General features: G+C 32.6%; 1 protein-coding gene across 1 annotated transcript; it reads left to right on the forward strand.

The window, feature by feature from the left end:
- LOC140438415 (uncharacterized) lies at positions 1-25367 on the forward strand. The gene is made up of 4 exons (XM_072528095.1): positions 1-626; positions 8769-8971; positions 18883-19182; positions 25203-25367. The coding sequence occupies exons 1-4, from the start codon at positions 59-61 to the stop codon at positions 25344-25346; spliced, it is 1215 nt and encodes a 404-aa protein (XP_072384196.1). The 5' UTR covers positions 1-58; the 3' UTR covers positions 25347-25367.
- The last annotated feature ends 1680 nt before the right edge of the window (positions 25368-27047 follow it).

The raw sequence follows: 27047 nt of genomic DNA on the forward strand, positions 1-27047 counted from the left end.
ATATAAAACACATAGAAAGTCACAGTTAATTGTAAAAACGTTTCAAAGTGACAGAAAAATGACACAAGTACTATCAAAAGACCTTAGTAACTTATTAGAAAGTGCTTTAAATGAAAAAATCGAAAGTTTCGACATCCACATAGAGGGCAACGGTATGGGAGAGGGTTATTTAGGAGAAGTTCTTTTTATAACATTAACTAACAAAAGCACCAACAAAATTGACAATGTTGTAGTTAAACAGGTACTTGAAAGTTCTACGGAGAGTACTATGAATTTTATGTCATCAACTTTCATGAATGAAATTCACTTCTACGAAAAGTTTCTCCCAGCTATACAAGAATTTCAGAGAACATATCCCAGGGCCGAAATTTTTAACCATGCTCCCAGATGTCTGGCTACATGTCTAGAAAAAGGAAAAGAAAAGTTAATATTAGAAAACTTAAAGTTTAGGAATTTTACTTTGCATCCTAAAAAAGAATTCGTAGGATATAAAATGTACGAAACTATATTTAACACATACGGAAAGTACCATGGAGCTTGTTTAGCCTTTAAACATAACCAACCAGAAAAGTTTATAGAATTAGCAAATGGTTTTCAGAACAACTTTAAAAAATTTATTAAGGCTGGTATGTATTTTTAGCTTTTTGTTTTATACTACTTATATTTTATTTAGTTACCATTTTCGAAAAAAAATTTCTTGTTCTATATCTACCTGTGATTTCTTCTACTTTTTTGTGAACGTTCTTTTTCGATTCTGGCCTTACCCATTGTTTATTTCTGTACTTGCCATTTTGTGAATACCATGTCTTTTTCTCGGATCATGGTTAATTTTTGTTTATAAAATACTCTTTCTTCAATATTTTGATTTTGAATTAGCTGGCGCGAATGTTTCTGACAGCGGGATTTTGATTGGTGGTGAAGTAGACGATAGTGTCTTTATGAGCGGTTTCCATGTTGAAAGTAATGAATTCCGCCATCTCTATTATTGGGACAATTCAGTTTTTTTTGAAAATTTTACCTCTATACGCGCGCTCCACGTTGGAAATTTGTACGGCAGTGAATCGGTAAAATCATTACATATGTAAGATAATGAGTACAAGAGAAACAGAAGATATATTTTCTCTCTCTTCCTCTCTCGAGAATAAAAATGTTCCTTTTGTATATATATTTATTATTATATATATATTATATATATATATATATATATATATATATATATATATATATATATATATATATATATATATATATAGTAAACTCTTAAATATTGGGGAAATCTGCAAGAAATACTCTAATGTGTATCAATTGTTTCGCCGAACGTTTTCGCCAAAGAGAATTAATTTGGCTTCTTCAGGGCTGAAAGAGAATAAATTATAATTAGCTACCATATATTATCTATTAAAACATTATTGATCTTACCGTAACTTAGAATTGTAGAGTTAGAATATTAAAAAACTTTGCTAGTAACATAGTGGTGTTTTTTGTTACTATGTGCAAAAAAAGTTTTTTATAAGAATTGAAATGTATGGTAGCTTCGAACTTGACACGTAAAGGCTTACCCAAGGTTAATCGAAAAACCCAATGCAACTACATTTAAAAGGAGGTAATTCTTTGAATTGTCGGCAATAACTAAATTTTTGATTTTAAATAGTTAAAAGTGAGGTTCTGTTTAAGCCAGAACGCAAGCGCTGACAACTTCATTATAATTGGTATGAATCTTTATGTCGTTAAAGTTCATTGGTAAAAAACGAATGAATTTAAATCCCAGTAAAGGGAAATATTATTTTGATTTTCTTTATTTAATTATATTATATTGTTCATGTATTATTGAATCTTATTGAGACGTATCTAAGAAAAGCAAGGGAATGTTATATATTTTTTGTTAATGAAAATTACTTATAAAGGTATGTTAGTTGTTAATGGATATATCAGTCAAGTTAGTAATCTGTGATATAGTATTGTTCTTGGTATCTGATTTAAGTAACAGGTGGTATATATCGCTTAGATTCTTGATGTCACTCTTAACATTAATGGAGAAATCGTTAAGAAAAATATAAGACATTTCAATGAACTCTCTTTTAGATTTATTGTTCTCACGGTGGAGAATTGTGGTGTTGGTATAGTCCATGAGATGACCAGTGGAATGGACATGTTTGGCTAATGCACAACGGTCAGGGTGAAGTCGAGAATCACTTTTGTGTAGTGTAATACGTGATTTTAATAATTGAGATGTTTGACCGATGTAGGAATTGTTGCAAGAGAGACATGGAATGTTGTAGACAATATTACTAAGCCTATCTATGGGAGTCTTATCTTTTATCTTAGAATAAAGATTATTAATTGTTAGGGCTGATCTACAAGCTACATTAAGTTTAATGTTGTTATTATTATTGTTATAATGTTGTTATTATTATTGTTATTATTAATAATAATAACAACATTAAACTTAATGTAGCTTGTAGATCAGCCCTAACAATTAATAATCTTTATTCTAAGATAAAAGATAAGACTCCCATAGATAGGCTTAGTAATATTGTCTACAACATTCCATGTCTCTCTTGCAACAATTCCTACATCGGTCAAACATCTCAATTATTAAAATCACGTATTACACTACACAAAAGTGATTCTCGACTTCACCCTGACCGTTGTGCATTAGCCAAACATGTCCATTCCACTGGTCATCTCATGGACTATACCAACACCACAATTCTCCACCGTGAGAACAATAAATCTAAAAGAGAGTTCATTGAAATGTCTTATATTTTTCTTAACGATTTCTCCATTAATGTTAAGAGTGACATCAAGAATCTAAGCGATATATACCACCTGTTACTTAAATCAGATACCAAGAACAATACTATATCACAGATTACTAACTTGACTGATATATCCATTAACAACTAACATACCTTTTTAAGTAATTTTCATTAACAAAAAATATATAACATTCCCTTGCTTTTCTTAGATACGTCTCAATAAGATTCAATAATACATGAACAATATAATATAATTAAATAAAGAAAATCAAAATAATATTTCCCTTTACTGGGATTTAAATTCATTCGTTTTTTACCAATGAACCTTAACGACATAAAGATTCATACCAATTATAATGAAGTTGTCAGCGCTTGCGTTCTGGCTTAAACAGAACCTCACTTTTAACTATTTAAAATCAAAAATTTAGTTATTGCCGACAATTCAAAGAATTACCTCCTTTTAAATGTAGTTGCATTGGGTTTTTTCGATTAACCTTGGGTAAGCCTTTACGTGTCAAGTTCGAAGCTACCATACATTTCAATTCTTATAAAAAACTTTTTTTGCACATAGTAACAAAAAACACCACTATGTTACTAGCAAAGTTTTTTAATATTCTAACTCTACAATTCTAAGTTACGGTAAGATCAATAATGTTTTAATAGATAATATATGGTAGCTAATTATAATTTATTCTCTTTCAGCCCTGAAGAAGCCAAATTAATTCTCTTTGGCGAAAACGTTCGGCGAAACAATTGATACACATTAGAGTATTTCTTGCAGATTTCCCTAATATTTAAGAGTTTACTATATATATATATATATATATATATATATATATATATATATATATATATATATATATATATATATATATATATATATATACATATATATGTATATATATAATATAATATTTATTAATATTATTATTTATGTGATATGTTTTGTATTATTTATTAAATGTTCATAATTATTTTAGTCTTTAGTATTTCAACATAATAATCCAAATAAATCACTGTATGACCGAGAAATATCAATTTTGAAATATGTTTGTGTCATGACTAATTGGCAAATGTTTTACGTGTTTGGTTCATACGCTGGTGTATGTGAGTTCGAATCCCAATATGAATTTACTTTTTTATTTTTGAAATATTTAAAAATACCACGTTCATTTTATTAAATATATGTAATATACGCAAAAATGCTAAATTTTAAAATAAAAAGAAAATTTACAACATAATCCGAGTTGTTGGTTTTTGAAATTATACTTCTATACGCGCGTTCGACTTTGGAAATTTGCACGGGAGTGAATCGGAAATTTTGCACGGGAGTTACAAGCCTCGTTAGGCATGTTAAATTATAAATTAAAACTTGTAAATATTTTAAGAAAGTTCAAATGTGTACTTATATACACAACAAACAACAATTAAATATTGTATTTGTCAATGTCAGATAAATTGACAGTTGTATCACCAAACAATATTTTTTTTATGAATATTGTTATCATGGTAAATTAAACATATGCGTAAGTAAGTTATGTATATTGTCATTTTTAAATACTTATGAATATTTCATTTTAATTTGTATTGTATTATTATATAGAATTATGATGCAGTTTATTGTATTGTATTTTTATATTAATAACAAAATTAACAATGAATTTTACTGCAAAGTACGTGTAAAAAAATGTTTTTTAATTCAATTCCTTTTATACATATATGAAAATAAAAATATATATTTTCATCAAAATATTGATTCAATCCTTTATTTACCTACTATACTCCTATTACAGGTCAAATGTTTTTATACAGCAAACGATGCACCATATACCTGTATACCTAATTATTTTTCGCTTTCTGCTCTCTCTTACCTATAGCATTACATATGTAATGATTGTGCAGATTGACTCCCATATAAATTTGTAACGACGAACGCGTGTATAGAAGTATAACTTCTACCGGCAGTCCCACTGGACTGCCACATCCGTTTTTGTTTCTATGGCTTTGTGAATAATTTTTTGTTTATAGAAGAGAATAGAGGCTATTGTTCTGAAGTTTTCAAATTCAATTTTGTGAACTGTATCAAGATTGTGTTGACCTAGAGCTGAAATTGAATCGGAGTTTTGAACAAAAGTGTAATGTTCATAAATACTATTTTTTGTTATACGAATTGTTTGGCCTATATAAGATAGGGAGCAACCTGCACAAAGAATTTCATAAACTCCGTTCTGTTCATTTGGAATTTTGTCTTTGACTGATCGGACAAGAAATAAAAGTTTTTGTTAGAAGGTAAATATGTATTGTCTTTATTTTTCTTGATTTAAGGATTTTGCCGATTTTCTCAGTGAAACCTTTGATGTTCTCAGTGAAACCAAGAAAAGATATGCTTTCTTAATAATGTGTTTGGATTAAAATTGAGTATGAAATTGATGTGGGAAATGTTTAATGAGATACGTGAGAGATAAGTGGTCTTGCTGGATACTGTATTTAGTTTTCAGAATATTTAGAGATTCGTCTATAGGGATAGGGACAGTAAGATAGGATATTGTTTAAGAAGTTCGATGAAATGAAAAGAATTTTTCACGAAGGATGAAGCATTTTTAGCGAGAGGTTGTAGCGTTTCGGCAAAGTACTTGGCCAGTGGTTGTGTAGAACACTTAGACCTTTTGGATAGACCATATATTCAAGGTGTTCTGGAAGACTTTTCACGAAGAATTTGAGATTGTTTTATGTCAACTGGAAGAGAGGTTTTATTGATAATAGCTTTTGTTGTTTTCTCCAGATAGGTTGTTGGATTATTAGCAATTGGTGTCTAGTCTAGGATATTTATGAGATTTGAGAGTTTGTTAATATAAGAAGTGTTTAGGATAACGGTGGTCATGCCTTTATCGGTTTTGAATTTGACTGAAGTTCTTTCAGGGCTTTTTTCGGATTTGCTGATGTTTGGTTGGAGTAGGAGGCTTTGAGTTTCTAAGAACTCTAGCCATATTTTGTCTAGCTATTTCAGCATCTTCAGTATGACAGATAATTATTGTCTCAATTGAAATGTGACTTGGGGTAACAGAGTAATTGAAACCTTTTGCTAAAGCTTGAGTGGCAATGGTCAAAATAGGAGTATCGGAAAATTTATGAACCACTGTAGTGGATTTCAACGTTGTTGTTTTTGGATTTTATTCGGAAATTAGATGCGCTAATTTGCGCTTTTAAATTTCAGTCTTAGATTCGAAAGTGTTTAGGGCTGTTTGTATGTTGATACGGTCGAAACTATCCCATAAGATAGAATGTACATTGAAAGAATAAATAGATGAATAAATAGTTAATTTTTGGTATTTTTTTTATTTTGACCAATGGCTTCATTTGGATGTTTTGTTAAAGCTCTTTTAAGGGCCAAACCACACTAGTATATTTCAGTTGTTTGCTATGCGTTGGTGAATGTCGTTATTTGGAATACAGTAAGGTACGATTATCGAGGGAATTTCAAGGATGGATCGCTAATGATAATTATGTAATTATGTTGTTTGCACAATATTTTGGTAATCGTGAAATCGATAGTGTATTTAGTTGAAATGGCACAAGATAGTTTAGAGATCCTAATGTCCCTTTTGTGGGACGTTAGTCGCCTTTGAAGAGAGCGGCTGGTCTGGTCAATATAGCAGGAGTTGCACTCTGCACAGGGTATGTGATAGACGACAATAGTTTGTTCTAAATGGCTCAATGGAGTTTTGTCTTCGAAAATAGTTTTTTAAGGCTATTTTAACAGGTAAGTTTTTAAAAAGTTTTGTAAGCTTGTTCGTGATTTGTGGGAAGTACGGGACCGAAACATATTTTGTGGTTTGTTCAGGGGTGAGTGGGGAATTATTCATCTGTATTTTATTAGAAATAGACGCTAATGTTATCCCATTGGGTATTTCAGTAATTGACTGTCCGAGAGAGAGGTCGTTTTGGGTAAATAATGCGACATGATTGAAAGTTGGTTTTGATTGGATGGAAAATTAATTGTGGGGGGAACGATTTGGAAGTCGGAGAATGAATGAGGAGAGTGCAGCAGTGTGTTTTGTTCGATCGAAAGAAGAAGTCCAGTTTTGAGTGCAGTGTACTAAAAAAGGAAAAGGCCGGTTTGTGTTTGAAAAGTTAGCATCATCAAAAAAACCGTGGAACGAGTAATAGGCCAAGTCAAGAGATGATATAAATTCTTGAGTCTAAAGTATCCAGTATTGTGTTAAGTGATTCAAAAATTTGAAAGATTGCATCAGGAGAAAGCCGGAACGAGTACGGTACGAAGCAGTGAGAGGAAAGGAGAACAAAATATAGCAGAGGAGCAGAGACATTCTTGGGGGACGTGGACGAGTTTTCCTTTGATCGAAACACCAGCAAGTAAGGAAACGTGTTATGGGTGAAGACAGTGTATAATCATCAGCAAAGGTCAGTTGTTTTCTGTTATGATATGAATGTATTGTTTTTCGTGTTAAATACCACAGGACATATAGAACTACATATTTCACTATTATAAAATCATCAAATTTCATTGCTACATACAAATCACTACATAAATCATTGTAGTTGACTTTTTTTATGATACAATAATATTGATAAATAAAAATTGTTTTTATATCAAGAAAATTGAACATCGAGAACATTCTGTAAAGCAGAATTAGAGAGATTTTTATAATTTCTAATTGAAATACATATGTGTATTATTTTGATTCTCTTTTGTCTATCCCTATAAGGAAACCACTGAGAAATATTTAAAGCCACAAAAGTGCCCTGAGATTTATATTTTATTTATGTTTTGATTTGTTTAATTAATGAAATAATTAATTGAAGTAGATTACATCTATAAACATCAATAGAGTCAAAGTAGATCATAATAACATGGCCCCCAACGTGTAAAGGCATTGAAAAGATTTCTAGTGGCAAATTTGAAAGGATAGAAAAAGAAAATACCGGTAATTGAAAATTTATTGGCCCGTGGTTAAAAGTAAGATATTTGCATTTGATGACATAAAATTTTAGATCTCTTTAGGTTCAAATTTCCCATAATTGATTTATTTAATTGATATTTACATTTGATATATTTTCTTGACAATTTATTATATTTGGGCGAGAAAAGTTTCGTCTTAGCAACATACTAGTTGAATTTCATATTTGGCGGGGATAAAAGTCTAAAAATATGTCGATCACAAGAAGCAGAAGCAAAGACAACAAAAAACAGGAAGAACATTCAGAACAAGAAGACGTTTTAGAAACAACAATCATGGAAACAGAATAACAGAAAGAATCGGGAATAGAGAAATTATTACAACTGTTGCAAATACAATCACAAATAATGAATGAAACATCAAAGAAAATGGATAGAAATCAACAGGAAATAAAACAAATAATAAATGAAACATCAAAGAAAATAGATGAAACAAAAAAAACAATGCAAGAAAATTAGAAGGAAACAAAACAAACCATAGAAGAGAACAACAAGAAAATGGAGGAACACATAGAAAAGTATGAAAAGGAAATAAAAGGATGTTTGACAATGATGAAGAACGAAATGAAAGATCAAGAAATGAAAATTCAAAATAAAATGAAGGATATACAAAATTGCCAGAGAAAGGAACTAGAGAACTTAGAAACCAAATTTAAAAACGCGTTACAAGAAGACATGCAAGAAATAGAAAGAAAAATGGAGGAAATCAAGAATCAACAAAATTTCGGGGAAAGAAGGGAAACAATTATCTATAGTACAAAGGAAGTGAAAATACGGTTTGGAGGGGTGTCCTTCATAAATAATTTAAAAAAGAAAGTACAATACATCGGACATTTTGAAGCAGCAAAAGAAACAATTAGAAACCATCTCAAAGATGAAGCAAGTCTATGGTTTGACAGCAAAGAGGAGGAGTTTGACAGTTGGCACAAATTTGAACGCAATTTTTTGAGTTATTTCTGGGGAAAAATCCAACAAGTACAAGTAATTAATTTATTTTAAGAATTGTAATTCCTTCTCTTATTTTATTGTAGGTGTATTGAAGGGAGCTATAATTAACATGAGTTCAATGGTAAAATCCATATTAAAAGAGAAACAACCAGAATTATACAAAAAGTTTATACCATTTGCTGATAATGCCGTAGAAATGTTCTTGAATTGTTTAGATTATAAAAGCCCATATTCTGTTATTACTCATGGTGATTGTTGGAGTAACAATATGATGTTTAAAATAAACGTGAGTAAAGTCCTTTTACCCTATGACGGCCGATATGCAATTAAGATATGATCAGTGGGCCTCAAACAGTGGGGCGTTAATATTTAATTCAGATCGCTTGAAAAGTAAAAATATTTAAAAAAATTTTAATAGAATCCTTTATAAAAAGGTATATAAAAACTCAGTCGGGCTATGTTAAATAGACAAAACGTTTTCGAAATAAATATTCCATCATCAGTGTCAGGTTAATACATGAATGTATCCACTAAATATGGGGGTAAAAACCCTTTAAAAATTACTAATTGAAATTTAGTTTACATTATGTCTTGTTTAAAAATCAAGGTTTCTATAAGTCTCTATTTTGCGTAGAGTGAAATATATACGAATGGTTTTGCATGAAGTAAAATTGAAAAATACTTGCCAAGTTGTTGGTATGTCCAAATTTAAATAAAATACATCCTAGACTTTCTACAGACACTGCATTAAATATATACCTTAAAACAAATTGGCACTAAATCACTTCCGATGTTTCAGCAAAACAAAAGATTTAAATACGTGTAGTCCAGTAATTTATTAATACCAAAGCTATTGGGAGTAGGCAGTCCGTAATTAGACCGAAGGTACTCTATCGTTTAACTAAAACACACCACAAAGTCCGAATTGAATTCCCGAAACACTTTCTTGTTACTTCTTTTTAGCAAACGATTTGTCCTATTTACTGTCTGATATTTCACTATCAGAGTCGTCACTATTTGAATCATCTATCCGAATAATTGGAGGCCGGACCCCATCTATAACTCGCTCGGTTTGAAAAGACTGAACGATTATGTCTTCCGTATGTCTAATACAATTTTGCCATTGTTCTTCCTTTATTTGTTCTAGCGATTCTTTCCATAAACTCAGAACGCTAGTGTCATCTGTTTTTTTGGATGCATGTTTATCACAAAAATTTTTGGCTATACCTCTAACTAACTCAATTGCATTATAGTTCTAATGGTAGGGCGGAAGTAGAAGAACTTCATGGCCATATTTAAGAGCCATTTGGTCAGTAACAAATTTCTTTTGAATTTTGTGCCCTCCACACCTTTGAAGTAAATCGACTTTTAAAAATGTGTCACTGTGTTAAATTTTCTTTTCTGTCAACCACAACTTCATTTTTTCTTTTGTCCACCTGCTGGAAGGAAATCTCTCTTCTACTCTAGAGTGGTAGAATGCGTTATCCTACACTATTATGGATGGTCGCTCCAATTTTTAAACAAATTTTTTTCAAACCATTCTTCAAAAATATTTGCATCCATATTTCCATGGTAATCACCTCGTTTCTTTGTGGACGAAAAAATTAAACTAGCCACAGGAATAAAACCCTCATCATTTCCAGCATGAACTATAATGTAGCGTTTATCATTACCGGAACGGCTAGAAGAATAACATTTCGTGGTGTCATCTTGCAATGATGATTTCGACATATTTCCTTTAGCGAAAATCCAAGTTTCATCTAAAAATAAAACTTGCCTCGGACTATCAGACGTTTTATTGTTCATGTATTTTCTTAGAAAATGCCACCGTTTTGAAACAACATTAGAGAGTTCACACAATACTTGTCTATTATTTGTCTTTGTTTATTGTATTGTAACTAGGCAAAATTAAAACTATGGTGGACTGTAAAACACTGGCTTTAATGCTGTTTAAAACAAAAACATTGCCTTTTGTAAAATGAAAACTTATACGAATTTATTGTCTTTTTACCGAAACTGCCTCACTGTTTTCTGCTTGATGTCTAGTCGTCTCTCTTCCCCCTTGTCGTCTCTTCGGTGCGCGCACTGCTGGGTGAAGACACGCACACTGTTGCCGGTTGTAATAAAAAGTCTAATATAATTGTTTGCGGCGCAAACATGCCCCCGGCCTTGAAAGCAAAGGGCCTTAGCTTTCAATTGGTAATGGACAAATTTTTGTAAAGCTCCGCTTAACGATTCCATCTTGGGTCTTGATTGATGCTACTCTTGCGACGTTATCAGAGCCTTTGAAAATATGAACGATGCGACCTAGACGCCATTGAGTAGGTAGAGTATTGTCCGACTTGAGTAAAACAAGAGAACCCTCAGATGGGCTGCCATGGTTGGTTTTCCACTTGGTTCTGTATTGAAGTTCGGCTATGTATTCGAGACTCCAACGTCGCCAAAAATGCTGACACAATAACTGGATGTGCTGATATCTGGTAAGACGGTTTACCCTTTCTTCAGTAATGTTGCGGTCTGGACATGCAACCAATGGTCGACCAATTAAAAAATGAGCAGGAGTTAATGGAGTATAGTCGGATGGATCGGATGATAGCGGACAGAGCGGACGGGAATTTAATATAGCCTCAATTTGATTTAACATAGTATTGAATTCCTCAAATGTAAAATGAGTGTTTTGAAGAACTCTCTTTAAATGGTGCTTACAACTCTTAACACCCGCTTCCCAGATTCCGCCCATATGTGGTGAATACGGTGGGTTGAAATGCCATGAAATAGCTTCTTGAGTATATGCTTTCTGCAAGGTTAGTTCGTTATTAGAAAGAAAAGTACCTAACTCTTTAAATGCCCCAACAAAATTAGTTCCGTTGTCGGAAAATATCTTTATAGGCTTGCCCCTCCGTGCAACAAATCTACGAAGAGCAAGTAAAAATTCGTTTGCTGAAAGACTTGAAACAAGTTCCATATGCACCGCCTTTGTAGTGAAGCAGATAAACAAGCTGATGTAACCTTTAATTATAGAACCACCACGCCCCTTGTGCGTTTTGATATTGAAAGGTCCAGCATAATCTACTCCGGTATAGCTAAAAGGACTAGACAAATTGAGGCGCTCCTTAGGTAAGTTACCCATCATAGGTTGTATGGTCTTTGGATTAAATCGAAAACAAGTGAGGCACGATTTAACTGTTGACCTAGCGAATCTTCTGCCCCCGATGGGCCAGAATTGTTCTCGGATAGTGGCTAACAAACCCTGAGGACCAAGATGCATTAATCTATAGTGCTCAAATTGAAAAAGAAGCTGACAAAACTTGTGCTTTGAGTCTAAAACAATAGGATGAATTTTATTAAATTCATAGGAAGAATTGATCAGACGACCGCCTACCCGCAGAAGTCCTTTATCGTCCAAAAATGGGTTTAGACTAGCTAGTTTGCCCTTAATTATTGATTTGTTATTGGTTAAGAGTTCAATTTCATTTGAGAAAGATTCCTTTTGTGACATTCGAATTAATGAATGAAAAGCTTGATCTAATTCGTCAATGGAAATAGGAAATTTATTAAGAGATCTTTTCTCCTTATCTGAGCGCAGAGAATTTGATTTGAAACGAAAACACACAGCAACCACTCTTTTTAAATGACTAAGACGTGAAAAGCGCTCAAATGGAAATAACTTTGAGGCAGTGGCCAAATGAGTGAAATTCTGTTGCTTTAATTCTGGTAGGTCTAAAATATAGTCGAACTTTGAGGTGGGCCAAGAGGATTCATTCAACTGAAGCCATGGAGGACCTGACCACCATATCTCGTGATTCAAAATATGGCTGGGAAATAGACCTCTGGACAAGATGTCACATGGATTGTCACGTGATGATACGTGTCGCCATTTGCAATTGGAAGTGAGAGATTGAATTTCGGATACTCGATTACTGACGAATGTGTTCAGTAAATTTGGACTGGTGCGAATCCAGGATAGTACTATAGTAGAATCCGACCATAAAATGGTTTCGTTTATTGTTATTCTCAAAGATTGCTTCACTTTATTGAATAAACGTGCTAACAAAAGTGCTCCGCAAAGCTCTAACCTAGGAATACTAATTGTTTTTATTGGAGCTACCTTTGACTTGGAGCAAAGTAAATGAATGTGGACCTGATTGTCATGATCTAGACTACGCAAATAAATGCACGCCCCATATGCAATACTAGAGCTATCGGCAAATCCATGAATTTCAATGTATTTGTAATTTTTGCATATGGCATGCCTAGGAAGATTGACTTGACTAAGCTGGGCTAATTCAGATTGGAATTTAATCCAACGTTCTGCTAAATCGTTTGGAATGGGTGCATCCCAAGAAATCTTCTCGAGCCAAAGTTTTTGCATTATAGTTTTGGCTAACACTGTGCATGGACCTAAAAGTCCTAATGGATCAAAAATCTTGGATATTGAAGAAAGAACAGATCGCTTCGTAGGAATTTTATTGATGGGTAGTGTTTCCACCTCAAAATGTAGTAAATCCGCATTACATGACCATGTTAGTCCAAGCGTTTTTGCCTTTTCTTCTGGATCAAACTTCAAAATACATGCATCGTTTGAATGCTGCAAGCCATCTAATACTTTATTGTCATTAGAATACCATTTTCGTAGATTAAAACAACCTGCCTTTAAAATGTTTGAGACGGTTTGACAAATATGTTGGGCGTCTTCAATAGTGTCTGCTCCAGTAAGCATATCGTCAACGTAGAAATCGCGCAGAATAATTTCCGCTATCTCGGGAAAAGTTTTTTCATTGTCTGTGGCGAGTTTGATGAGACATCTTATTGCTAAGTAAGACGCACATGCTTGTCCGTATGTAACGGTGTTTAGAACAAATGTTTTTATTGGTTCGGAAGGATCGTCCCTCCATAATATTCTTTGTAAGTTTTTGCATTCATCGTCAACAGTAATCATGCGATACATTTTCTCGATGTCCGCTGTTACGACATATCGGTGCTGACGAAATCTAATTAGTATTGAAAATAGATCATCCTGTAAGGTAGGCCCGACGCATTGAATATGGTTCAAAGACAACCCTGATGTGGTCGGTGCTGAACAGTCAAATACTACTCGTAGTTTGGTAGTCAAACTTTGTTCACGAAGCACTCCATGATGTGGCATATAGTATACAGGATGAGGATAATCGTTTTCTTCTATCGCAGTCATGTGATTAAGCTCTTGGTATTCTTGCATGAACTGAACGTACAATTCGCGGAATGATGGATTTCTTTTTAGTTTTCTTTCAAGGCTGTAGAATCTCTGTTCTGCTTGAACCTTGGATTCACCTAGTGATTCTGGTGACTGCTTTAATGGAAGACGCACAATAAATCGACCGTTCTCGTTACGACGTGTATTTTCCTTGAAGTGCTCTTCACAAAATTGCTCTTCAGTGGAGAGAATCTTCGTAGATTGGCATTCCTCCAATTCCCAAAATTTTGCTAATTGCATTTGCAAATCCAAATTAATGCTAGTGCTGAGGTGGCATCTGATATTGTTTAAACTAGAGAGGCCGACCTGACCCGATGCAACCCATCCTAGATGAGTCTCTTGGAAAACGTACTGGTTGATTTTGATTTGGTTGGGACATAATAGTTGCCAAAATAGATCTGCCCCAATTAAAATGTCAATAGGTCTAGATTCGAGAAACTTAGAATCTGCTAGGATAATATTGCTTGGGATATTCAAGGTTTCATTATCGACAAATGTTGCAGGTAGATTGCTAGTTATTTCCTTTAGAATAAAAAATGTAACATCAGCCTTAAAATAGTGATATTGTGATTCTATACATATATTGCACTTTCTGGAAGAACAAGAAGTCTGATTGCTGATGCCAGTGATAGAAAGATTGGTAGCTTGACCCTGAAAACCTAAGAGATTGAAGAAGCGCTCGGTTATGAATGATTTCTGAGAACCTGAATCTAGAAGCGCACGCGCAATGTGATATTTACCCCTCGAATCTGCTATTTTTACACAGGCAGTTGATAAAATTGTTTGCTGCACAGAGGGCAATGCAGTTATGGTAGTTAGAGAAGTGTTATTGTTTGCTATAGTTTCATTGTTTTCATGTTTATTACTAGAGATTTCCTCATGAATAAGAGTATTGTGCCATTGCTTACATTTTCGGCAAGGCCCTAGTTTGCATTTAGAACGAATATGGCCTGTTCTTAAGCAGTTTAGACATAATTTGGCTTTATTGACAAAATTGCGCCTCTCAAAAATAGAAAGCCTAAGAAATTGCTCACAGGAATAAATTGAATGATCGCCCTTGCAGAAAACACAACCTTTGCTAGTACCATTAAACTCGCTTGTAGAAGTAAAACTTCGAGCATACCCTTTAGACCGTTGCTTGGCATCGAATTTACCCGATTTCTCTTGTATTGAAGGCTGCTTTTCAATCTTACCCTCTATTTTTTCTAAATAGTCTGCACGATCCCTTAGAAATCGCTTTAAATCGCTCCACGTTTCGTCTTGCATCTCTTTAGTATGTTTTTCCCAATCACGTAAAATATTGTTGTCAAATTTAGATGTAATCATATGAATCAAGAGTAGATCCCAATTGTCAGTACTTTTATTTAAATTCTCTAATGCCTGCAAATGATTAGAAACTTCATCAACCAATGCTCGTATTTTGTGTGAGGTTTCTTTGCTTATTGTTTCTATATTAAAAAGTGCTTTTACGTGCTTGTGAATTAACATTTTAGCCCTATCGTATCTTTCGCATAGTGAGTTCCAAGCACTGTTGTAATAAGAAGCCCCGAATTTAATTTCTTTAATGACTTGTGCCGCGGAACCTTCTAATGAACCTTTAAGATAATAATATTTTTTCATATCGTCCAATTTTTTATTGCTGTGTATCATGGCTATGTAAGTATCGCGGAATTCGATCCAGTCCTCGTAGTTACCGCTAAATGTTTTTAGATGCATTGGAGGCAAAGAACTCAAATTTATATTGTCATTATCAGGAATATTGCTTGAATTTGAATTATCGTATTTGCTTATCAAGTGTTTGGCTAGTGCCACAGAATCGAAATAATTATTTTCGAAAGTGAACCTTTCGTTATCCTGAGTTTGTTGTAATTCTAGTTCTCCCTCAGCATTGATATCGATATCGCTTTGAATACTATCGAATTCCCCACATAATGGTTCTATCTTTTCTAGTCTTAATTTTAATTTTAAAATGTCCTGTTCTGAAATATTTGCCTCATTTGCCATATTGTTAACTATGCTCGTAAAGCTTGATAGTTTAGAATTTAGCGATGTGCGGCGCGAAATGAGTTTTTTCAGTTCTGCTTTCATGTTTAATCGAGTGCAAACACCACCAAAGATCGTTTAAATATAGTGTAATGTTAGCTAGATATGTTTGAAAAGAAAGAAAATAAAAAATATTTTAAGTTGAAAATTGATTCACCCTGTATATTGAATTTGCAGTAATTTTAACCTACTTAAAATAAATATCGTATTTGAGGTGACTGTAATATAGTTCAAACTTAAATTTATAGCTTTATTTTCAAAACAAATAAATTAAATTAATGAGGCTATAATAAAAAATGTTATTGTTTGGAATAGATAAAAAGGATCGCTCACCAATTTGCCGGTAAAAAGTGTTTGTCTTTCTTTTCTTGGCGTCGACACAACCGTAGAAACTTGAATTTCAGCCTTTCTATAGTTCGTCAAGAAATGTTCCATCCGTGCTCGTTTGGACCAATAATGTTTATTGTATTGTAACTAGGCAAAATTAAAACTATGGTGGACTGTAAAACACTGGCTTTAATGCTGTTTAAAACAAAAACATTGCCTTTTGTAAAATGAAAACTTATACGAATTTATTGTCTTTTTACCGAAACTGCCTCACTGTTTTCTGCTTGATGTCTAGTCGTCTCTCTTCCCCCTTGTCGTCTCTTCGGTGCGCGCACTGCTGGGTGAAGACACGCACACTGTTGCCGGTTGTAATAAAAAGTCTAATATAATTGTTTGCGGCGCAAACAGTCTTTTTATATCGAAAACCTAAATGTTTCAGCAATCTCCACAAACTTGTTAAACTAATATCACACAGTTCCTTTTTTTTTATTTTTTGTAACACAGCATTAGTTGTTACATGTTCTTGGGCTTTATACATATATAAAATATTTTTAATTTTAAGTTTAATTGACTTGTGCAAATCTAAAGTTTCTGGATGTCGACGATTTCTCTTGCTTACTTTATTTATTTCATCCTCACTCATGTTATTAATTCTTCGGAATGTCCTCTCTGAGATACCGCAAGCATCGCATGTGCGTTTCTGAACTGCCATAACAGATGTCATTGGACCCATATTATTTTTTTCCAAATTGAAATAACTTTCGACTTTCAGAACTAAACGCCATTCTTCTGGAGATAACACTCTACGTTTCGACTGTATTTTCTTTTCTTCGAAATTACTCATTTTACTTTAAAGTACCGTTTCACTACACAACTATAAAAAAATAGGTACTTATATACAACTACTACACCCTAAAAAGGACGAGGGTTGTACAACAGACGAAACAATCGAACACAAATTATTTAACAGCCAATGCTAAACAAGCATAAACACTGCATTGATTGCGATTGCAAAAACAGTTTGCATGTTTTAAATAAGATTTTTGATGATTATATATTTTGCTAAATTATTAAATAACACCAATACAACCTACGACCATCAATTAATTTTTAACGATATACAGAAGTGTAATATGATGACAAGTTTGAATTTGATCTACTTTGTCGATAACAGTGTCGTTAACAGAAAGATATTTTTTAATGGCATGAATCATTTTTCAATGATTGTTTGGATTTAAGAAATACATTACTAAACAAATTTGTATCAAGGATTTGCGCAAAGTGTGTATAAAGGAGATTACAATTATTATGACACATGGTACTCCTTATTTTTCAAATAATATGTTCTTATAAAGGCATAACTTTGATTATTGGGTAAAATTACATTATAGGATACGTCAGAAGAAATTAAAAAAAAATTAATATGTAATAAATTCACTGTTTAAATATATATTCCGTACTCGTACTATTGCAATAAAATATTAAAACCAATAAACTATAACTTGTTGAGCAGTGCTGATTGAAACAACAGAGCAGTAAAATGTTATTCATAAAGGTAGTGTAAAATATATCGCCGCTTATCTGGTTCGCTAGTAATAAAGTTACCAGCATTTAATTGCAAAGCGGTCTTCTTAGGTGAAAAATACTTTATACCATTTTGTAGAAATATGATAATATACGAAATAGATCAGACAACTCACTATAATATTTACGTTCGCTATAAGTATGGGCATTTTCCTATACTTCAGCAAATAAAAAATGAAATGAGTCATAAGCTTGATCACTAAGTTTGTCGTATCGTTCATAAATCGCTATGAGTTTTACAAGGAAGCATGTCTTTAGCGAAGTATTTATTTTTTTATTTTGCATATTGCATACAATAATAACACACAAGTAAAAGAATTTTTTTATATAGAAAACATTAAATTGAGTATTACAAATGAACAATTAAATATATCAATATAATCTAAAACATTTTCGGTCGTATTCAGGAATTCCATCTTTATAGTTTTTCTTGCTGTTCTGTCAATATATTTCTTTTCTTGTCTGCTTTTGTTTAGTTTCTGGTAAAAATTTTTGTCTCTCTTGGCTTACTCAGTTCTTGTGGTTCTAGAAATTCTTTGTTCATATTTTCTCTCTTCTTTCTGCTGTAGTCTTTCTTTTCTTCTGAGCCTTGTTGCATCAGTAAATATGATCTGTTTTTTCTTTCTATTATAATACGACATTATTCTTCAAAACAGTCATTCGTTCTTGTTCTTCTTTGTATACCTTCTATGTCTAGTAATTTCTCAGCTGTTTTCATAAATTATTAATAAATGTTCACTTATTGAAAGCACCGCCACTACTTACCGCTTCAAACGTTCAGAGCAAATAGCACTGAATATTTGTATAGGTTAACTTTAAGTTTTTGAAACATTTTCGATAGTATCCCTGATTTTTTATATACACATTAAACCCGCACACCCAGTAATCATATCGAAATTTTTAGTTAAATATTTTAGTTTTAGAGATATTGTTTACGTTAGCATGCTAGTAATAACATCATAAAATACAACTAATGTCGTAATGACTAAAAGCTTTAACTAATGTTTTAGGAATCAGGTGCCATAGAAGATATTCAACTAATTGATTTCCAGATGTCGTGGCTAGGCACCCCAGTTATGGATCTAACGTATAGTTTGTATTCAGGCACTGGAAATGAGAACTTAGACAAGCTAGAGGATCTCCTAAAAGTTTACCATGACAGTCTAAGCGAAACGTTGAAAAGTTATGACTGTGACATTGAAAAAATCTTCCCATTCGATGCACTTAAGAAGGAGTGGAAGGAGTACAATGCGTTTGGATTTATAATGGGCTTACTCTTGTGGTTAAACAAAAGTATGGAACTCAGAGAGGTACGATGTAAATTTAACCCTTCACTGTATGATTTTTTATTTTTCGTTACAAAAAAGTTTGCACACTGGGTTTTCGTTATTTTTACGGAAAAAAATAATAAAAAAGATTTTGAACAACTATTTTTTTTATTTTGGAAAAATATAAGTGTTGTTTATAAACAACATTATGCAAATAAGGATATACTTGAAACAATTTTTAGGAAAAATGACCTCACAGACCTCACATGACTTTTGATGAACTTACAGAAATTATCAAGAAGCGTAAAACGTCTTATCTTGGACACATATTTATACACGACAGGTATAACTTCCTTCAGCTTATTATAGAAGGGAAAATAGAAGGCAGACGAAGCCCGGGTAGACAACAAATAACCTGGCTGCGCAATATCAAAGATTGGACAGAATTAGACTTTCAAAGTTTAATAAGGAAAGCCCAAAATAGGAAAGACTTTGCAGAGGTCATCGTCAACCTTCGCTAAGAAGACGGTACCTAAACAAGAAGAAGGAAAAATGAAAATTTTTAAAACATTTCTTCGTTTTAGTGAAGCAAAGTGCTACACCACACTTTTCGCACAACATATGTGTATAGCCATTTCACTGTGGAAATTTGCACCTTATTTGTTTTTCGGACCATACAGGCCAATGGTGAATTCCATCCATTCAAACATACTTTACTGGCATAACCTATGCTGGGCCTTTTCTCTTCTATATTTGTAGCGCCTCCTCAGTTTCACTTGCTGAATGTTCTCCTAGTTTTGCAATGGTGGATGGCTCTTCTCTCCTGCATGATGCTTCTACCAGTTTTGTTCTAAAATGAGCGTGTGTGACTTTAGGGTTTGCGTCAGTTCTATGTTAGGTCCAGTAGATGGTAAAATATTCTAAAATACCATTTTTTACTCCATAGAATAATTTAATTTAGTTCTATATTGCTATCCAACTAATCAACATCGCCCATATGACTCTTGTACAAGATATTAACTTACTTCTTTTGTTCCCTTTTCTTTCTTGTCATATCTCTTGACAGTAGTTTTAGGAACTTAGCTAGCGAAAGTTAATTGAAACGTGACTAATTTCTTATCCTTCCACACTAAGCTACTTATTTACACACCATCACCAGTACCAACAAACTCTACACTAGTTCCTGTTTCTTCATTTTTCATAACCTTTTTATCCGGAAGCTTACAATTTGGAATCCTATTCCTTCTTACGGTTCCTAAACTGTGAATACCTTGTTTGGAAAGATATACAAGGAGAGATATAAAAGAGTAATAATTGTCAAAATAAAGCCTGTGACTCATATTCCTAGAAATAATTCTAGCCAATCTCACCACAACATTTGCAGTTGCTCCGAGGTCAGGTTCAAAAGCAGGTCTCGTTTTTTGATAATTCTCTTGTCCTGTATATAAATCTATACGATACGCATATCCAAAGCTACTGCATAAGATAAAAGATTTAAAATCCTATTTATGTGGCTTGTTTGGTAGGTACTGCTTCATGTAGGGCCTAGCTTTAATAGAACTAATTTGCTCATCGACAAACAGATATTGTTCTAATGGAATTCCGTTTGTAAATGCTTCATTTAGGTGGTCAATTACTGGTCTTATTTTATAAACTCTATCTTAGTTTGGATTGTCACGGAATAAGGCATTCTCGTTATTATTGAAATATAAAAATTTTCTGATATTTTCTTACCTGTTGACTGACTAGCATTTTTTAATTTTCTCAGAGCCAATTTCTTCTAACCAATATGCCCTTGTATTAGGCAAATGAACAAGAGACATATATATTGTAATTCCAATAAACTGCTTTATGTCACATCATGTAATATTCAGTGGTTTGTTAGGATTCTGCTGTATGGCATATAAATTTGACTCCTTCACAATTTTGTCTAAAAGGCTATCTGTGAAGAATAAATTAAAATATTCATAGGGACTTTCTAGTTGTAGGATATGACGTGGAAGGCTCTGATTTCCTTTAAATTCCATTTGCTAAGTTCAATTCTTTTTTCTTTATATAATGTCTAAAATAAAAAAAAAACATTCAGTATTTTTAATCACAAATTGATTGTAAAATAAGTATACATTTGCCCTTGGAGTAAACCAGAGTATCTGGAAGCTCCTCTTCTACAGTGCTATTAACTATATTAATGTCTACAGCATTATTATAGATTTCTTTTACTGGTGTAGAATCCTTACTATTAGACTCATCATATGTACCAACTTGTTCGTTAGGTAAGAAATCTGAATCGAATATCATCATCATCATCATCATCATCATCAAAACCATCTTCCCTATCCCAAAGCCTATCTATCATATCGGCAAGTTCCTTGTCAGTCAGCGGCCTTTTATCTATGCAATTCATGATGTTTTATCTAAAAGATAAAGTTTAAAAGATATGCATGATGTTGTTTGTAAACAACAACAACAAAATAGAATAAAAAATTAATTAAAATCCTTTGTAAAAGGTATATATTTAAAAACCCAAACGGGCTGTGTTAGACAAAACGTTTTCGGAATACATCATTCCATCATCGGTGTCTAGGAGTACATGAATATAGCCACTAAATATATGGATAAAAACCCGTTAACAAATAATTAGTTACATTTGTTCGACATTATATCTTATAAATACTTATGATGTTAAAGTTACCGTTGGATTAGGTAACATGGCGACATATGACTCCACGTTGAAGTTGCAAGTCCTGAGACGGTGTGTCTACGAGGACTTTATGGTTCCTTGTGAAAATAGAATACATCATTATGAGAAAAATATGCGCAATAGTGTATACCGCAAGAAATCATGCATTTTACTTACCTTATTAATAAGACGTAAAATATTTTAACTCAAATTACTTTGGTAAAACTAACAAAAACAATCTGAAGCACATGTCAGTGTCTAATCGTGTACACTACCTAACTAAGAAGACATCAGATACTGGTAACCAACACCATCTATGATTGTTTAGTCTACTTACGCTGATTAATACTACATTGTTAGTGAACAACGTCATGCACAAACTGGTACATCTTTAGCTGCTATTAAAATAAATCTTTATTTTTAGTATGTTTTTTTTTAACATGATGCAGTGAAGGGTTAAGATAATTACAATTTAAAATATGTTCAATAATTTTACATGTATCATTTTTAATTATTTTGTTTGAATTTCTCATTCTTCTAGCCGATACTCTAATAGATTTCAAATGCTGTGTCTTGTTCAAAACTTTTACTTTATGTTGTTATCGATTTAAGTCACTCTTTCATATAAATATAGAGAATATTTAGATGTTGCGTATATATTTTTTCATATTTCACATTTGTTTATGTTGCACATATACAGAGTGTCTCTAAATAAGTACCACAAGCTTCGGTAATTCTGCGTAAAAAAATACTGACAGTTGTTATTGGTCATTTTTTGACATACAATTAGGAATTTTATGTTTATTATTGGTATTTATATGGGTAATGTTCTCAAGTTTTTTAAAGAAAACAAAAACTACTCTACTAAGATATTTCAGAATTATTTATAAATTTCTCGTTTAATTTATGACAAGAACTTTTTTTTTATTATTTTTCATATAAACCTCTGTTCTTATGCAAAAAATTATCTTATGGCTTATTTGTCATTTCTTTAATACATTCGATAGTAAAATACTGTCAACAATTGTCAGTTATTTTATTTATTTTGTTTAATACGAAATTTCAAATTAATGTTTCTACATTATTAAGGTTTTAGTATGACATAACATTATTTTAGGTAATTAATCTTTCTTTTGTCGACAAAAATGGAAAATTTTACCAATGCGAAATTGTCAGAAATGCATTTTTTCTATGGTCGAAATAATGGAAATTGTCAACAAGCGACGATTGTATCATCATTATCATTATCTTTCGCTCAATAATCCTTTGTGGATCCTGGCCTGCTCTAAGATTAGTCGCCATGGTCTCATTTTGCCAGACAAAAAGTAAAAGTTTGTGCAGTGCTTGTAGCAGGGCGTCACCACCATTCTTGTAGAGCTCACTACAAATTTGATCAGTTCCTGGTGCTTTATTATTTTTAAGCTATTTAATGGCTTTTATTTGGGTTGAATACATTCCAATCAATCTGCTTGTTTGATATAAGGGTCGTTATATTTTGCGTCGAAAAATTCAACCCACCAGTTCAAGATTGAGGTCGTATTACTTTTCTTAGGATATTTTCTTCTCCATCCTTACAGCTCCCTATTCTTGGCTTAAACTCTTTACTCATTTTGTTTACATTTCTGTAGAAATTTCGAGCTTTGTTTTAATTTCTTACCCATTCTATGTTTTCTAACTTCTTTTTTTTAATTGACTTTTTTTTCTTTTATATAATCTTTTTTCTACCCGTCTTAGGGTTTGGTATTCCTCCCTTGCTCTTCTTGTGCATATAGCTTGATTTGTCTTTAGTTATACTCTCTTTTGTTATCTGTTGCTTCTTGGCACCCTTGTCAAAACATTCTTTTTGTCTAACTGGTTTGGTTTTACTTAATTTCCGATGCCTTTTCAGTTATATGTTTATATTTTATCCACAATAATTACATTTATTCCGCTTCCAGAATTTCTATTTTTTCATCCATTTGTCTCCTATACTCTCTCGCAACACTAATTCTGTATTGTTTTATATGTTTATCCTTATTTAGGTTTGAAATTCTTCCTCTGATTTTAGTCATTACAAGAAAATGGTCACTATTTAGGTTTGGACCTCGGTAGCTTCTGACATCCATGAGGTCGAAAGAAGGCCTTGCATCTATTAGGATGTCATCTATCTGGTTAACAGTTTTGTTGTCAGGTGATTTCCATGTTTCTTTGTGTATTATTTTATGGGGAAATCTTGTTCCTTGTACTGTCATGTTTTTGTTTCTGCAAAATTTATTAGACTCAAACGTTATCATTTGCCTCTTTATGCAAGCTCTCACATCCTATAGTTAGCTGGAAAAATTGTTCTTCGCCAATTTTTGCATTAAGGTCACCAGCAATTATTTTCCCGTCATGACGTGGATATCGATCATATTCCATGTCATAGAAGGTGTCATAGAATTCAACTTTTTCGTCGTCTTCCTTTTCTTCTGTGGGTGCGTGTACACTAATAAGCTATAGTTAAAAAGAATCCACGATTGTATGCTGAGTTGTATCTAGGACGTAGGGTACTCCATCGCAAAATAGTAGCTGGTCTTACCAATCTTTGTGCCAAAATAGTACATTTAAAAAACAAACGGCTGACTGCGGCGACATTGATAAGTACGAGCTGTGCAACTTGAAGAAGAATTTCTCGAATTTAAAATTCGTACAGGCTCTACAACCTAAACTGCTTTTAAAATAAATTGTATACGAAATTTCCATGATTATTTCCCCCATAATAACAGGCAAATCTTACCTTAAATTCCTATAGGAAGATTTACCTATTCTTTTTAAAGAAATTTTGCTACAAATGAGAAAAACTAGGCAAGAAAGTTTCCTGTAATTTTTCTCAATGGAGTATTCTGAAGTATTCTCAATTGTACTGTTTTAACGTATCAGTTACGCCATATAGTGCTAGACATTCTGCTAATCTATTTGCTCTTTGTACTTATTTTTCAACGTCTCCATAGCTCCACAGTGTAATCCCTATGTACTTAATTCCCATTACTTGTCCAATGCTAACTCCATCAACATCAAGTTTGCATCTCATATGTTCTATACTGATCACTTCTGTTCTAATTTTCGAGTTTAAATCGTCATGTTAAATTCTTTTGCTCTTGTATTAAACCTGTAAACTAGTCTCTAAAGGCTATCTTAATTTATGGATATTAAAATCGCATCGTCTGCGTAACATTAAATATAGTAAATCCCCTTGTCATTCCATTGCCTGTATCTATAGGTTCCGTGAGATGTTCATCTATTCTGACTTCCAGCTTATTGTTTTGATAGACGTTTTTAATTAAATTTTGATAAAGTCTTTATAATATTAAGCAGGATCCCTTTATTATACAAGAAAATAGTATAACACTTTTATTATTTTTAGTATAACCTTAGCGAGATGATGGATAGCTCTCAAAACGGCGAACCAGAAGAAAAGAAAAATGTGGATATTAAATTGGATCATGCCTTCTTTTCTAAATCGACTATACCTATAATAAAACATATGTGTGATAATGATTTTTTGTAACTCAATAAAATAAAAACACAATCTAATTGTTTTATTTATATTTATACTTTAATTGAATTAAGAGACCATAAACAAGATAGACGCCATTTTTTGGTTACAGCTGGTAGTATGAAAGGCACGTACCGTTTAGTCTTCAGATTAAGGAACCGTTATCTTTAATGTCCTAAAGAAAATACTTTAAGGTAAAAGAGTTTTCTGATTTTTTGTCTTAAATATAAAAATTGGTGCAAAAATTTTAATCAAGATTAAATTTTTAGAGGTTAATAATGTAAATATTAGTCAATAGATTAGTGAGATTTCAAATTTACGATTGTGAAATGTTCAGTAGCTAACATCTTCTTTGCTATATATTTTTAAACATTTTTTTACCGTCTCTAAAAGACCAGTAAACGTAAAATAAAAAAAAACATAAATAAGATGTCAAAACTTTAAACGTGATAGTAATTTATGCATCTCAGAATAACCTAGATGGCATTACAATAAAACGCTTCTCCGAAATCGTTGTTCCTTAGTGAAATTGACTGCATCGGTAGTTAGCTTTAACCACCGATCAGGAAAATGTTGTCGAAGATAGCTCGTAGATTACTCTACTTTGAAGATAATTGGAATTAATATTATTAACAATACCTCTTACAGTAATTCTAGATGATGTTGCTTCTTAAATAGTACTAAATTTAAACTTTACTCAACTTTAGTATGAAACACTAAAGTTAGTTTAGAATGTATATTTGATCTACTCGGGTATTAGATCAAACTACTTGAGATACAATAGAAGTGTATTTATATATATAAATATATATATATATATATATATATATATATATATATATATATATATATACACTACTCCAAGAAATTAACGCACCATTTACAAAAACAAAAAAAGCGATTTATTGGTGTTTTAAATTTAATTGTATTCATTTTTGTAAGGAGTATACCATATATCTGGAATGTTTTTATCAGCTTACTTGTATTGTTTTTTTGTTTCAACCGGTTTCAAAAGAAACACAAAACAAAGGTGCTGTAAATTTGTTAATGTCGATAAGAGGATAGTATCATTTTTCAGTCGTTGTGTGAACTATTGCTGTTTGGTGGTAACATTTTGCTATTGTTTTAATCAAAATGCAACATGAATCGAGAAATTTTACTAATGAAGAGTGTGCTCAAGTAGTGGTTTTGCACTAAGAAGGTTAGAGTTACAGACATTTAGGGGAACGGTTCGGCGGACACCATACTTCGATCTCACGAATGATGGAACGGTACAGAGAGACCGGTAGTCACTCTGAGCGTCCAGGATAAGGTCGACATCGTGTAACAACGTCCGTTCAAGACCGTATTTTACGACTTCGCACCATAAGACAACGATTTGTAACTAAAAGAAGCTTACAATCCCAACTTGAAGATGTTCATAATGTTCGAATCAGCTGCGAAACTGTTCGCCAACATCTCAAGGAAGGTAATTTGGTAAATCGTATACCTGCCAGAGGGCCAGCCTTGACCGTAGCTCATCGCAGAGCGCATTTAGAATTTGCACGAAATCTTATCCATTGGTTGGAGGCTGATTGGAATAGAGTTCTGTTTACAGATGAGAACAGATTCTGTCTTTACAATTATTGTGAAAGGTACATTCGCGTGTACCGATGTCAGGACGAACGGTATGCACAGTGTAACATGCGAGGAACGACGTTATTCGGTGGAGGG

Source organism: Diabrotica undecimpunctata, chromosome 4, assembly GCF_040954645.1.
Source record: "Diabrotica undecimpunctata isolate CICGRU chromosome 4, icDiaUnde3, whole genome shotgun sequence".
In the NCBI taxonomy this organism is placed as follows: domain Eukaryota; kingdom Metazoa; phylum Arthropoda; class Insecta; order Coleoptera; family Chrysomelidae; genus Diabrotica; species Diabrotica undecimpunctata.

What these genes read in the sequence shown, in the direction of transcription:
- LOC140438415 (XM_072528095.1), top strand. Translation starts at nt 59, where the DNA reads ATGACACAAGTACTATCAAAAGACCTTAGTAACTTATTAGAAAGTGCT. An exon ending in ATATGATGTTTAAAATAAAC is followed by an intron (nt 8,972 to 18,882) that starts GTGAGTAAAGTC and finishes CTAATGTTTTAG; the next exon opens with GAATCAGGTGCCATAGAAGA. An exon ending in AAAGTATGGAACTCAGAGAG is followed by an intron (nt 19,183 to 25,202) that starts GTACGATGTAAA and finishes TATTATTTTTAG; the next exon opens with TATAACCTTAGCGAGATGAT.